General features: G+C 37.8%; 2 protein-coding genes across 2 annotated transcripts; both read left to right on the top strand.

Annotated features, from left to right (window-relative positions):
- Window positions 1–257: 257 nt before the first annotated feature.
- Window positions 258–2,182, top strand: LOC117293745 (ficolin-1-like). The gene is made up of 3 exons (XM_033776173.1): window positions 258–432; window positions 539–800; window positions 1,304–2,182. Exons 1-3 carry the CDS (start codon window positions 406–408, stop codon window positions 1,555–1,557), a joined length of 543 nt encoding a protein of 180 aa, XP_033632064.1. The 5' UTR covers window positions 258–405; the 3' UTR covers window positions 1,558–2,182.
- Window positions 2,183–10,974: 8,792 nt separating this feature from the next.
- Window positions 10,975–12,311, top strand: LOC117294077 (neuropeptides capa receptor-like). The gene has a single exon (XM_033776595.1). The coding sequence runs from the start codon at window positions 11,008–11,010 to the stop codon at window positions 12,154–12,156; it is 1,149 nt and encodes a 382-aa protein (XP_033632486.1). The 5' UTR covers window positions 10,975–11,007; the 3' UTR covers window positions 12,157–12,311.
- Window positions 12,312–15,229: the final 2,918 nt, after the last annotated feature.

Raw genomic sequence — 15,229 nt, forward strand, 5'->3', positions numbered from 1 at the left:
ATTCGATAAAACCGGAGAGTCGTCTTAAAGACGACGAATAATAGAACAAGAGTTGAAAAGAAAAAGGGTTTGGTTAAAATAGTTTATCGATTTAAGTTATTGTTTCATGGTAGTGTTCAGAAAAACCTACACTTCGTGACAGAGGCCAAACATTCAGAGTTTTAAGAATGTTGCAATAAAATACTTGTATTATTTTATATAGGCCTATACCGCGAAGTATTATGATGAATTATTTATTTGATTGGTCATCCCTTTAACTACCATGGTAGAATTACATGTTTCGTTACAGATTCGGCCTTACTCCCGAAGGATTGTTCAGATGCGCTGACATTGGGTGTGACGGAGAGTGGAGTCTATGCAATTCAACCTCTAGACTCCGGTCGACCCTTCAATGTCTACTGTGATATGGACACTGACGGTGGGGGATGGACGGTGAGTTGGATTTATGTCAATTACTTTGTTCAAATGTTTGGCTTGTTTATAGCTGTTTACTTTTTTTTTACATGAGCAATTCATAAACACTATGATTCATCTACAGGTATTCCAGAGGCGGAAGGACGGCAGTGTCGACTTCTACCAGAATTTTGCCAATTACAGCCGGGGCTTCGGTGATCTTGAAGGTGAATTTTGGCTCGGCAATGAGTTCTTGCACCGTCTGACTGAAGGGGGATTGCATGAACTGCGCGTCGATCTCTCAGATTTTGAGAAAGGGATTCGGTACGCCAAGTATGGGTTGTTTCATGTTAGTGACGTCACTGACAGATACAGGCTGACAGTGGCGGGTTATTCAGGAGACGCAGGTAAGAGTAGTTAATATAGACTCTCTGGAACACTTTGACCTTTCCCCTAGAGGACAATGAGAGGTCAAACTGTACCCAAAATAGGGTAAATTTACGGAACACTTTGACCTTCCTTCAGAGGGGTTAAACTGTACCCGAAATAGGTTAAACAAAACTGAAATTACTTGCTGTGTTGCAATGTGTGTGTGTGTGTATATTGGTATCTCAGTCGAGGTGTTTCGTATTTCTGCCCTATTTTGGTTACAGGTTGACCTCTCATTGTCCTCTAGGGAAAGGTAAAATTGTTCCAGAGAGTCCATGTTAACTACTGGTAGATAAACAAACTTTTTTCTTCAAAACCTCAATGTACCTTCCCTCTCTCTCCTCATGATTATGTTTTTTGCAAAACAATTGTAGACAAGAACTCCCAGGTAGAACGCAGGCAACGAAATAATATAGATTAAGGTTTATCTGACTCCGATTCAGTTCATCATGTATGACTGTAAAATTGTTCTTTGTTTCAGGTGATTCGATGGTCTCCCACAATGGCCAACAGTTTAGTACTAAAGACGTAGACAACGACAGTCGTTCCAGCGGGAACTGTGCCGTTGATTATCATGGTGCCTGGTGGTACACGAACTGCCACGCGTCTAATCTTAACGGGGACTATCTTAGCGGGACCACGACTCAGGGTGGCCGAGGAGTTGTTTGGGTAACATGGTTGGGGCAAACATACTCTCTCAAAACCTCGGAGATGAAAATAAGATTGCCTCCATAATAAGTTGATCCCTGTTTGATCCTGGTTGTGCTATACTTGGATTACGCCAAGATTATCTTTATTTCATGCGGTTACTTTTAATACAAAATTAATGTTATGATGTTATTCTATAATCTGACATGTCATCAACATCATATATTGATAATTTGGGTTTAGTATACAGTGCTAACACACATCGGTGTATGGGTAAAAACCAAAATTAATATTCTTTATCCCCGATGCAAATTTTACTTCTCTTATAATCATAGATTATACCAGTCAACTGAACCAGCCCAACTTGCTACGTATTGTCAAAGGCAAGCGTTTACCACTTTTAGCCACTGAAACCACTGATTCTGATTTAAATTGCGAAACTATAAAACCTAAAAAGACTTGAACACGTTTTCCCAATACATTTTTTGGGGGATTTGTTCACAGCAAACATGATGTGTTGAATACAAGCCCGGTTTATACTTTCTGCGACCGTGAACTCGATACGAATTTGACGTCGTGCTTTCCCTATAGCGGTGAATTTTTCGCGAGGCTGATGCGAATTATTTGTTCCGAATTAGTGACGTCAACGTTTGTTTCGCATTCGCAGGACGAATAAACGGGCTTAAAAGAACACGTTGCCTGGGATCGGTCGAGTTGGTCTTTGAAAAGCGTTTGTAACCGTTTGTTATAAAATGCATATGGTTAGAAAGAGGTTGTAAAAGTAGAATACAATAATCCACACAAACATGCCTCGAAAAGGCACGGTTTTCCTTTTACCTCGACGACTAAAACACGGTCGGCCATTATTTTATGGAGTCATATTTTTGACTCACATTGGCCGACCATGTTAGTTCGCACAGTAAAAGGAAAACCACGCAATTTCGAGGCCAATTTGTGTGGATCATTGTATTCTACTTTTAAAACATCTTTTCAACCAATGCATTTTACAAAAACGGTTACAATTGCTTTTCATAGACAAACTCGTCTGATCCAAGCCAATCCCAATGCAAAGAAGCTTGTGTCGAGGTCAATTTCTCCAAATGGCTAATGTTACATGCAAATATTATTACTATTTTGAAAAAATTGCTCTCTTGGTATTTAGTTGCTTTTGTGCTTAAAGAAAAATACATATGATACTTAATATATTTAAAAAAGGATAAAACGTTTACGGCCGGTAACTAGACAAGTTTTTGGACGACCATAAACAAAACCCAACACATTGTTGTTATTCTTATTTTATTTTATTTATTTATTTATTTGAAAGCTTTAGACATGTACACAATGGTTACTAGTTGGACAGAGGCTGTCAAGGTTAGACAAACGTATAAAAACTGCCATCTTGAGATGTGTAAAACCAGACTCATGCCAACAATTAAATATAATTATATAGTTTTTTTTTTATTTTCATTGATGGGCAAACAAAGTTGATCTTTAAATTTTCAAGGCTGAAGTTCTTTTGAGCAGTGAGGTTGTTCTGAATGCCTTTGAGCTGGAATTTATTGCAAAGAAATGACAGGGAAGCTCTGTTGAATCGGGGGAAAACCTTTTGCTTAATTTTATTTGTGCTAACACACATCAGTGTATTGGGTGAGACAAAAAATTAATACTCTTTATACCAGATGTAAATTTGACATCTATTAAAAATAAGTTGTTTTGTTTGTCCCACCTTTGCTTTGTTTTTTCATAATTAAATTTCAAACATTGTATTAAAATATATGCACGTATCATAGGATGCGCTATAAACCACACACAAAACAAAACTAAGTATGAGGTGTAATACTTCTCAAATAGTGTAACACCTTTATTGGTAACTTTGGTTTGTCTTTGAGCTGTAGATCGAGTGTTCTTACTGCTCTACGCAGTCAAGTAGTTTTAACATCTACCAGTGCACAAAATTTCCCAAAACTCCTGCACGCCGTTCGTTCAACAAATCAGTTATTGGTTGCACCTTGGGGCTACATTTAGGTCCGGGCTACATTTAGGTACATGTTTGGGGCTACATTTAGGTCGGGCTACATTTAGGGCATGTTTGGGGCTACATTTAGGTCCGGGCTACATTTAGGGCTCGGGCTACATTATGGTGCCGCACACCCGTCTATACACTGACATGGACTACAGTTATTACCAATAAATTGCAATCCCCAAGTGAAATATTTTTGCTGTGTGAAATTAAAGTTAGACATGTTTGACCATTCCCTTTTTGATTAAGCGTTAACCAAGACTGTCTTAAATCAATATGATTTAACCCAGTATGAACTAGCAAAAGGTATTGACCACCTGATCAAATTGAAACTCAATCGATTATTTATTTTCTCAACAAGTGTCAACAAATATTGAATATACTTTCAGGTAATTAAAAAAATATTCAATTTTTTTGAATTATTAGTAATAATGTAAAATAGAACTTAGATTCGAATCATAGAAATAGAAGACCTACTATTACTCTACACATGATTTCACAGAGTCTCGACAAGACAGACCCACCACGAAGAAAACCCATAACAATTCCATAATATTCCAATCCTGCATCAAACTACCATGTTTTGTTATTATTGATGGACATTTTAATTTTTGATATTATTCATTTTGTTTTCATGAGAAAATTGTATTTCTTCATAATTTAATTTTGTTTTATTTTTTCACAACGATCGTGGAAAAATATCGCCGTACGAACAGTACACAACACAAGGCCTTTTTCTTACATGATGACGTCACGTAAGCTAAAACGCAGCGGCACAAACAGTGATTTTTGCACATTTTTGGCACTGAAAAAAATATCAACGGCCAAACCTGCAGAAGTTTATGTGGTACCAAAAGAAAGAACCTTCGTGTATCAGAATATGGACTCCGTTTGTCCCAATCGTGCTCGAAACAGTCGGGGCACCTAAGTGTAAAGCTTATCAACATAAAGTGTAAAACTTTAACCACATTTCAGACAAAGATTCACATGTATTTGGTCTCGAAAATCCGGTAAAAATGGGTTTGTTTTACGAGGAAAATGTTCAAGAAACTTACCACTTGACCCAACACTGCCCTCTTGCTGGGACCTATAGCCAATTTTGCACATCGTCTCCGAGTTCTCGCGCTGTCACGCGAAATCTCGAAGGGTCCGAGTGCGCCGCGCGACTGCAAATGAAACCTGGAAAATATGCTAATTATCTCGCATGCTATAATTATGCTTATGAGTCAACTCGTTCCCAAGTCAACTCGGTCCGTATGGTTGACGGAAAGTTCTTTGACTTGGAAAACAATTAACTAAATGTCCTTTGACTTTGTACATTAAACGAGATGAGTGTGTACCGATCTCTAGGGTATATTCGATACCTTCAATAGCGTCTCATTTGTTTTTATATTCAACACGTGTTTGTTTCACTTTGGAATAATTGTGTTGGGCGAATAAATTTCAACTGAAAAACAATGAGTTCAATGTACGATTTATGAGAAAATTAATGTTTGTGTAAAAATAATAATAATAATAAAAAAATTCCAGTTAACAATTACACGTAGTAAAACAAATCAAAACACTGGACCTACCAATAAAATAATAATGAACAAAACACATTAAGGTTGGTTGAAAACAAAAAGTAAGTAAACTTACACGAACATAATATTATTATCAAGTTAACTTACACGAAACAGTACAATAAAATAATTTTAAAAACATGAAGGTTGGTCGAAGGACCGAGTTGACCTGGGACCCAGTTGACTTGGGACCGAGTTGACTTGTACCGAGTTGGCTTGGAACTGTGGGACCTGAACGTGTGTACACATAACGTGGGCCTAAAGATCAACTGAACACTGCGCGTGCTGACCTTTTATAACCTATCCCAGGAATCATCGCGACTCCTTTCGACCTTTAACCCGCATGCTTTTCGTTTTGCCGTGGCTCTTTGCGTTTTGCCGTGGCTCTTTGCGTTTTGCCGTGGCTCTTTTCGTTTTGCCGTGGCGCTTTTCGTTTTGCCGTGGCGCTTTTTGTTTTGCCGTGGCGCTTTTTGTTTTGCCGTGGCGCTTTTTGTTTTGCCGTGGCGCTTTTTGTTTTGCCGTGGCGCTTTTTGTTTTGCCGTGGCGCTTTTTGTTTTGCCGTGGCGCTTTTTGTTTTGCCTTGGCGCTTTTTGTTTTGCCGTGACAGTTGTGGGCCACCGTCTCGTTGCTTTGAAGATTCACACTGACGTCATCACCCAGAAAGCACTCATAGATGATGTTATCGACCATTCATAAATACCTCAGACAGTTTTGCTATTCCTATTGGTGGAGAGCGCGTCACGTGGGGGTGTATACACCTTTGATAATGACCAGTGTTTATAACCGGCTGGTGTCGGGCGTGCAAGACTATCACGCGGAATGCAATTCATAGCTTTAGTAACAGCGCGTAATCGAAGCACGCGCGCGTACACACAATCCACGCACATCGAACAGATTCTTCACAAAGTTTTTGAAAACAATATTTCAAACCTCGAATTTTCAATTGTTAAAGTGTCTATAATTGTATTTTTTTAACGTTGTTTAACAAAAGGGCATTTGGGCATGAATGGGAATGAAAGAATAGTGACTCATTCTTAAACGTCTGTTTAAGAACCTTGCAGGGTCGTTGCCGTGCAATAAAGACCCGAGCCAAGCTCGGGCTTTTATCACACGGCCGCCGACCCTGCCGGCTTTAAACGGTCGTTGAAGAACTCGTCGCTACCCTTTTATTCCCTTATTCATAAATACCGTGGACAGTTTCGCTAATCCTATTGGTGGAGAGCGTGTCATGGGTGTGTTTAAACGGTTGATAAAGACACAGCTGAAGCTGTTTAAGACTGGGCTGGCTTCACGTTTTGGGCACGCAACCTACCGACGCCAATTTAAATTACGCAACTCATAGCTTTTAGTTACAGCGCATAATATGCGTGTACACGCGCGTATACACACCGACCGACGCGCACAAAACATTTTTACAAAAGTTTTTGAAAATTCCCAAAATTCGCAAAAGAAACTGGCAATTGTCTATAATTGTGAGATTATTTCGCTTTAGAACATAAGGGCATTTATGAACGGGAATAAAAAAGTAGTGACTCGTTCTTAAACGTCCGTTTAAAACCTTGCAGGGTCCTGGCCGTGCGGTTGTGTAGTTCTTGAGATATTGTCCAACTTCCAGTTGACCCGGAGGTAGAGGTCAACTTAAGTTCACGGTTTTGAAGTTAATCTCCAATCCCAAAGGTCGAGTCTATAACTACAAACAGATTAAAAATCGGCCGTGTAGTTCTTAAGATATGGTCCCACTTCCAGTTGACCCGGAAGTAGAGGTCAATTGAGGTCATGGTTTTCAAAATTAATCTCCAATCCCCAAGGACACTATAACTACAAACAGTTTAAAAACCGGCCATGTACTTCTTGAGATAAGGTGCTAATTAAATATGCAAATGAGGGTCACATGGTTGAAAATTACGAATTTAAACATTTATTTACAAAAAAAGAAAGAAAAAAAAAAAGATGCCAACTTCCCGACAATGTCTTAGACTCCCGTCATGTAAGTCATCAACCCGTGAAGGTCAACACCAATAACCATATAGGGAAGGTTACAATACATTGAAAGTGACTGCACCCAATTTATGAAGTACTCGTTGTACGTTGTATCCATTACGCCAAAATTTTAATTTATTTATTAATTTTAGACGTACCTTGATTGCTTTTAATGGAATGAAACTCATCTTATTAGAATCAGTATATTTTTTAACACATAATATGATATTTAGGAAACAAAAAAATAAATTATTTTGAAGTTATTGTGTTTTTGACCAGTTAAAAACTTACGTTTGAAGAGCCATTGTGTTTGTGCACAGACACAAAACGTGCAATACATGACGTCATATTGACGTCGTCCAGAATTTTATGCCGGCATCACATTAACAGGAATCTGTTAAATCTTTCATTTCATTAATTTAGTTTTTAAGATTTAAACAAACGTGTGCAAATGCTGTGGGGATTTAGGGAGAAACAAAAAATAAAAATAAAAATAATAAAAATAAAAATAATAAAAATCTCGACGAAGACTATTCCTGTTCCGACAGTGGGTCGGAACAGCTAGTTAAGTCATCAAAACATGAGCATATGCACCAGTTCACTTGCAAAGATAGTCTATTGAACATTATTAATAATGAATTTGACACTGACTGTTCACCAGTCCTTTATAACGGTGTCACATTCCCAGTGTCTATGTATCAGCAGTTACCAAATCACGAAGCTTGGTCACCGTGATTTATGACTTGAGCTAAAATGAAACTATTTCCAATCAATGACAACTATTTGCAATCAATGGCTTCGGCACTATAATTTGAATACGTCTATATAGCAAAACAATCAGACTCGAATTGCCAAAGGTGTGTTTCGTTTAAAGGCAGTGGATACTATTGGTAAAAACTCAAATAATTGTAAGCGTAAAAACTTACTTGGAAATGAAAATGGAGAGCTGTTGAAATAATAAAACATTGTGAGAAACGTCAAATGTTAATTTCTCACTCAAATGTTGAAAGACATCAGCTGAAGCGGTTTTTAGGCATCTCAAAGTATACACATTTCTGCAACAATGGTGTTTTTGCTTTTAATTGTTCCCTTGCAACTTCAATGAACAATTTGGTCAAAATTTTCACAGATTTGTTTTTTTATGCATATATTGAGATACACCAAGTGAGAAGACTGGTCTTTGACAATTACCAATAGTGTCCAGTGTCTTTAAACCGTTTTAAACAAACTGAGTTGAAAATCTCATTCATAAATACCTCAGACAGTTTCCCTATTCCTATTGGTGGAGAGCGCGTCACTATGGTGTGTATAAACCTTTGTTTATGACCAGTAAAAAGTGTTGAAACATGGGCGTGACACGCGAACTTGCACCTGTGCTTTTAAGACTGTTTCTTCATTCCTATTGGTCGAGATTAACGGCTGAAACAGTTGTGCAACATCACGCGATACGCGCGACGCGCACAGCATTCCCTTATAAGGAGTTGTTTACCAGAGGGACTTGACTGGGCCTTACCATTTCATAGCTGGAGGGGTGTTGTGTTGAAATAAATCATTGAAAAGTTATAATTTTTTTTTTTTTTTTTTTTACTTTTTGACCAAAAAGTGTTGATGTCTTTTGACCGAAAAGGTATTTATGAATGGGAATCAAAGTGTCTTGAATCGGTTTTCAACTAGTGGTTTAAACCCGCCGAGGTCTGGTTCTTGATAATTATCAAGAACCAGGCCTCGTTGTGATTAAACCACTAGTTGAAAACCTCTTCACCACACATTGATTCCCTTATTTATGCCGATTGGTATCCCTCAATCCGGCATTCGGGGACCCTTTTATTGCATCGTGTAGTTTCTGGTGATTTCAAAACAGAGCTATGTGACTGCAAACCGTCGGAGGCACTGGACATGTTTGGTAGAACTTTGTCAAAGACCAATATTCTCACTTGATGTATCTCACCCAACTTATGCATAATAACAAAATCTGTAAACATTGACACAATGGGTCATTGAAGTTGCAAAAGAATAATATCAAAAAAGCTTCAGGCTTGAAGTCTTTTAACATTTGAGTACGAAACTACCACTTTCTCTAGAAAAACTACGCTACTTCTTAATTTCTCTTTACAAAGTAAGTTTTTTCTGTCAATACTTATTTTGAATAACAACCAATAGTGTCCAATGCCTTTAAAGGATTCGGGTACTTTTTCAAAATGTCCACATATTTGCATTAAACTTACAGGGTTTGAAGATAATGATAGTGGAAAGCTTCCCTTCAAATATTACTAACTAAGGTTGTGTAGTTTTTGAGAAATGAGTAAAACAAGTCACAAAATAGTTTTGGTCTCTTGAGACCAAAACTATTTTAGCATGTAAAATACCCTTAACCAGTTATGATATTATACCAAAACCATAGCATAATTGGTTGATACGTTTTTACATGCTAAAACTGAGACGAAAATTATTACTTTTGCTCATTTCTCAAAAACTACAGCCCCTCAGTAAGTACAATTTCAAGGGAAGCTTTCTACTATCATAATCTTCAAACAGTGTAAGTTTATGTGTATCTGTGGACATTGTGTTTTTTGTAAGGAAAAAGTACATATACCCTTTAAAGTGAACAGGGAATGTTTCTACTTCCAGGCACAGTGTTCTGCATACTGGCCATGTCACTTTGAGTTTATGTTCAAGTGTGATTATCAAAAGTGCATATGGGGCACATTAAAGAGCCTTCACATAATGGTAGAATGTTATGGGAACGTCTTGAATTTTAGTTTGGTTCTTGGAAACATTTTGCCGGCCTATCGCCAAGACAGTATAGCCTCTTGCTTCTGTTTTGTTGGACTTGCAAAATGCAATGAGACCAGTATAAGTTACGGTGGAAAGTATGTTGTCAATGTCATTAAGACTCGTCTCCTCTTGTGGGTAAACATAATGATGTAAATTCATTTCTGTTCCACAAAAACATGTCAAGTGTATGCGCCGGTTGGCATTGCCGGCCGATTGTGAGCAAATCATATTGTGTTAAAAACAACTGTGACCGAATTCAACATGTTCTGTAAAGATTCATTAGCTGAAATATCTGTTATGATTTTGTAGATTAGTTTCCGACAAGTCCAACATATTTTTGAGTATTTTTGTATAGCATTTCTATAATACAAACTATGGCTGTTTTTGATTTGCGTTTATGGCTTACCATAGTTTTCCAACCTCGGTTGGCAAAACTCGGGTTGTGACGTTGCAATAGGAAGGTATATAGGCCTATAGCACGGATTTCTGTCACAGCGAGGACGTAGAGTAACAGTTGTATCAATAATCCAAATGAAATTCAGACTGGCCATGCTAACGCAAAGTCCTATTTCTGAAATTGACAAGCGTAATAATAGTTTGAATTCGCTTAATTCCAACCCCGCTGTGAGCGCAAAGTGCCTGTCTATCGACTTCATATCAAAACCCCTTTCGGCATCGAGAGCCAATTTTAGATGTGGGCCTGGCCACGAAATCCAGCTAAAACCAAGGATACAAACAGTTGCAATATTTAACGTCCGTGCAACGTAATGAAATAACGTGTTTAAACGCTGCTGTTGTTGATACTTAATGAGCTTGTCATTTTGTTCATCTCTACTCGTCAGTCACCGTTGGATCAACTTAAGTGCTGTATCGTGGGCCTCAAGTACCCTCTAAGCATCGGTCATTTAAAAACCTTTCACAAGGAGCAGAAGTAAATTATCTGACGTGTGCATTGGCCGTACTCTGTCAACAGTCGGAATTAAAATACAAGCCAGTGTTCATCCTGCCCAGAAGCTAGATACATCTTACTAATACCGCGGTCGCTTTAGGTGGAAAACGTGGTCGTAACAGTATTAGTACAAACCTAGAGTCTCTGGAGCCTGCTAGCATTATGTTGTGTTGTCACAGGCTACATACAAGGTCTAATCTAGCAGTAGTGTAGTCTGAAACCAGTACATCAACGCAGAAGGAATAGTAACTATGGATGCCTTTAATAATACTACAGACTTCATGAGAGAACATTCTCAAGTTGAATGTTTACCGACAGAAACTCTTGATTTAACTGTTGGAAGTGACGCGGACACGTTTATTGAGTTGCACGCTTACACCCGGAGTGATGCAGTCATACACATTGTGTTGATGCCCTTTATTTTAACCGTTGGGCTCTTTGGGAACTTGACCATTCTAGTCGCTGTGGCTAAAATCCAATGGATGCGAACAATCACTAATTTCTATTTGGTGAACTTGGCGATGGCTGATATAACTTTCTTAGTTGTGGCTATCGGAGAGAAACTGCACCAATACTCATCGACACCTTTTATATATGACGACTATCCGAAAGGTGCTACAGGGTGTATTCTGATTCCCTTCATTAAAGATTTCTGCTTTTTCTCGTCGATCTTTCTGGTAACATGCATATCTATGGAACGGTTCAACGCGGCGTGTCGCCCCTTGAAGCAAAGACGAGACAGTGGAACCAAACTTCGATATCGGACTGCTAAGTTGACCATAGCAGCATGGGTTACCTCACTGGCTGTATCAAGTCTACGTATATCCGCCTCGTATCAATTCCAAATTTATTGTCTTATATGGCCGGACTCTTATGAAGAATATCCAGAGATTATTGGGGAATGTCGGCCACCTAAAGAATGGATTTCATACGCAACAAAATGCGTCCAGATTGTCATCTTTGTTCTCGCTATGGGAATTAACTTTTTATTCTATGGGAAAATCACCCGCGCTGTGAACTGCAGTACAGCCCGCCCAAACGCGCGTTCAATCCCCAGTGGGGCGTCAGTTATTGAAGTTAGGATAACACGAATGGTGGTTGCAACAGGGGTGATTTTCTTCCTCTGTCTTGCTCCATTTGAACTTTTCTCGGCTCTTCTTATGATCTTGACCCCAACTAATGGTAACTTTGTATCTGCGATGCAAGTTTTCCGGATGATGATGTACCTTAATTCTGCTATCAATCCATTGATCTATAATGTTGCAAACCCTCGCTATAGGAAAGCTTTCCGTTTGTTGTTTTCATGTAAGGGTGTTACGACTGCCTGCATGCCTGGTAGATGCCATCAAAGCGTTACAACGAGTAGAGAAAAAAACTTCAGAGAAACTTCGAACTTATGATACAAACTCCCAGATTCTTATGTCAATCTCATTCATCATCAGCCACATTCTATTTGACGCCGTGATGATCGACTTAGCCGATGAGGCTACATTGTGCCTTAAAGTCACTGGACACGTTTGGCAATTGTCAAGGACCAGTATATGGCCTAGATGGATTGCACTTAGCGTCATCATCCGCCATTTTCGATCTATACATTATGCAAAAGTGCATACATTGTACGCGCTACACAGCTCTTAGCCAATGATAGCCTTGAACGCGTGCACATTTCATCAAATATGGCGGTTGGTGACGCTTAGTACAATCCATCTCTTCCCATCACTTGGTGTATCCCAAATTTGGTCTCAATTGGTAATCGAATTTCAAGAGAATATTGAAAGAAAAAACACCTTTACTGCATTACTTTCAGTGCTTTCAGGATATGCATGGTAAAAGGCTTCAGCTAAGTCTTCTATTATTTGAGTGAGAAATTATCTCGTTTCAGAGGAAGCCGTTTCTCACAATGTTTTATACTATCAACAGCTCTCCTTTGCTAGCAAGAAAGTTTGTATGCTTAAAATTATTTTGAGCATTTACCAATAATGTTCAGTGCCTTTAAGCCAATATGCGGATGCAGGACCTCTTGTTGCTAACTCAGTGAACATTCTCTGCATTGCCATCAAATATAGGTCATTTCTCTTGCTCCACAGTTGTTTCAACTTGTGCATCTTTTGCAGTATTATGTAATGTGTTAAAAACCCTTACCTCAAACAATATGTTTTAATGAATACGAAAATACAATCAAACTTATTACAAATATTTATATATAATAACTTCATTGAATATCGTTTACTCCAATTGTTTTGCATTTAATATTGTTGTTGAATCTGTCATGATATTACAATAACATTCATCTCGTATTAAAAAAAAAACACACACTCCAATTCAAACAGTATAGTTTGTTAAATCTTCCAAGTCAATGAAGGAAACAATGCAGTTTGATATAAGTATTACTCAAACAGTATAATTAGCAGAATATAGGCTCCCAAAATCAATGACAACAAAATGCAGTTTGATATTTTAAAATGTCGGTTTAGCTTGTCCGTAAAGGACACAATACAATTGGTATTGGAGTAAACCTTGAGTATATGTTGAGTTAGCCTGTACTGATCGATAATGTACGCCCACATACCCTTTTCAGGTAAATCATATTATGTCACTTATAGACCGTCAGGGTAGGGGAAGATCGGATGCATTCGGGAGGCAAGCAAAACAGCTGTTCCTTAAAGACACTGAACACTATTGGTAATTACTTAAAATAATTGTTAGCAATTTTGGAAGTAAAACACATTGTGAGCAACGACTCCCTCTTTCTCTAGTTTTTGAGAAAGCGGTAATTTCTCACTCAAATAGGAAGCCTTTTTATTATGCATCTGAAAGCACACAAAATATTGCAACAAAAGTGTTTTTCTTCCATTATTCTATGCAAATTTGATGACCAATTGAGCCAAAATTTGTACAGGTTTGTTATTTTATGCATATGTTGAGATACACCAAGTGAGAAGACCGGTCTTTGACAACTACCAATAGTGTCCAGTGTCTTTAATGATGATCAGAAAAACAATTTCTGCACAAGGAAGAACACGTTGAGATTATTATTATCATTATTTCTATTTTTATTTTTTATCAGCCATGTACAAAAACAAAATGGGTTTTGACACCCTTTGTGTATAGTTTTGGTTTGGCTATGACATGAATCCCTAGTCAACTTGAAAGAAGATGTTTGTTCATAATGTATAATATGTTATAAGTTTCAGCTTCATTGTATAGTCGTCAAGTTTTTGAGGGGAAAAAGGGGAAATTTACAGAGCAATGTTTTCAGGAGAGTCGCGTGAATCCGCGAAACAATTATCGAAAGTTGTTTTACCCATTTCTCAAGTAATTTTCGACGAACTTGATTTTGAGACCTCAGATTAAGAATTTGAGGTCTCGAAATCAAGCATCTGAAAGCACACAGCTTCGTGTGACCATGGTGCGACAGGGGTGTTTTTTCTTAATTCATTAATATCTCGCAACTTCGACGACCGATTGAGCTCATATTTGCACAGGTTTGTTATTGTATGCATATGGTGTGATACACCAACTATGAAGACTGGTTTTTTACATTTACCAATAGTGTCGTCTTTAAACCGCGTAAGTCTAACGTTAAAATGTAAAATTGTATATTTTGTGTCGTACCACAAGTACCCAAACCCTTCAAATTTTGAAGATTTGTTTTTCTTATCCAAGAGAAAGAGTTTCTGTTCGTATTGCAAACCAGCTTTCGATGTCCATTGACGTTATTGCTAAACTGAATAGCTTCAATAACAAAGTCACGTATCACATTGAGATGGCCAATATTGGCTTCTGTGTGTATACCTAAAATGCTGAATTTAATTGTGTGTTTTTTATAAAGCTATCCAAATAAGTACACCACTTATTATGCCCAAATAAATAAAATTAAAAATCATATTACCGTTATTCGAAATAGTTGGCAGAAACTCAATATTTTGGATACTTGCCGTTATAATTGAATAGCATTTTAGATGGGCACAACCTCTCAAGCCCAGAAAACTCCTCTTTTATTTTAATGACCGTCAATCCTTAGAGGTTTTCATCGTGATTAAGCGATTTAATATTAATTGGGTGATTAGACGTCAACATGCCAGACCATTCATGCCGTATATTAAAAATCATTAATTCAGTTCAAACGTGACTCGTCCAAGGCATGCACTGGACACTATTGGTAATTACTCAAAGTAGTTGTTAGCATAAAAGCTAACTTGGTAACGAGCCATGGGAAGCTGTTGATTTTTTTTTAACCGGTAATTTCTCACTCAAATATTAAAATACTTCAGGCCTGAAGCCTTTTATTTAGATATGTGAAAGCAAACAAGTTTGTGCAACAAGGTTGCTCGTTTCTTTCATTATTCTCTTGCGACATCGATGGACATTTGAGCAAAATTGTGTTCTGAGATAACCAACTGATGTAGTTTAAATGTTATTTATCAACCAACATTTTCTATGATTTTCTAAACACAATTATAGCACAAAATA

The sequence above is a fragment of the Asterias rubens genome, chromosome 8, assembly GCF_902459465.1.
Source record: "Asterias rubens chromosome 8, eAstRub1.3, whole genome shotgun sequence".
NCBI classification, from domain to species: Eukaryota; Metazoa; Echinodermata; class Asteroidea; order Forcipulatida; family Asteriidae; genus Asterias; species Asterias rubens.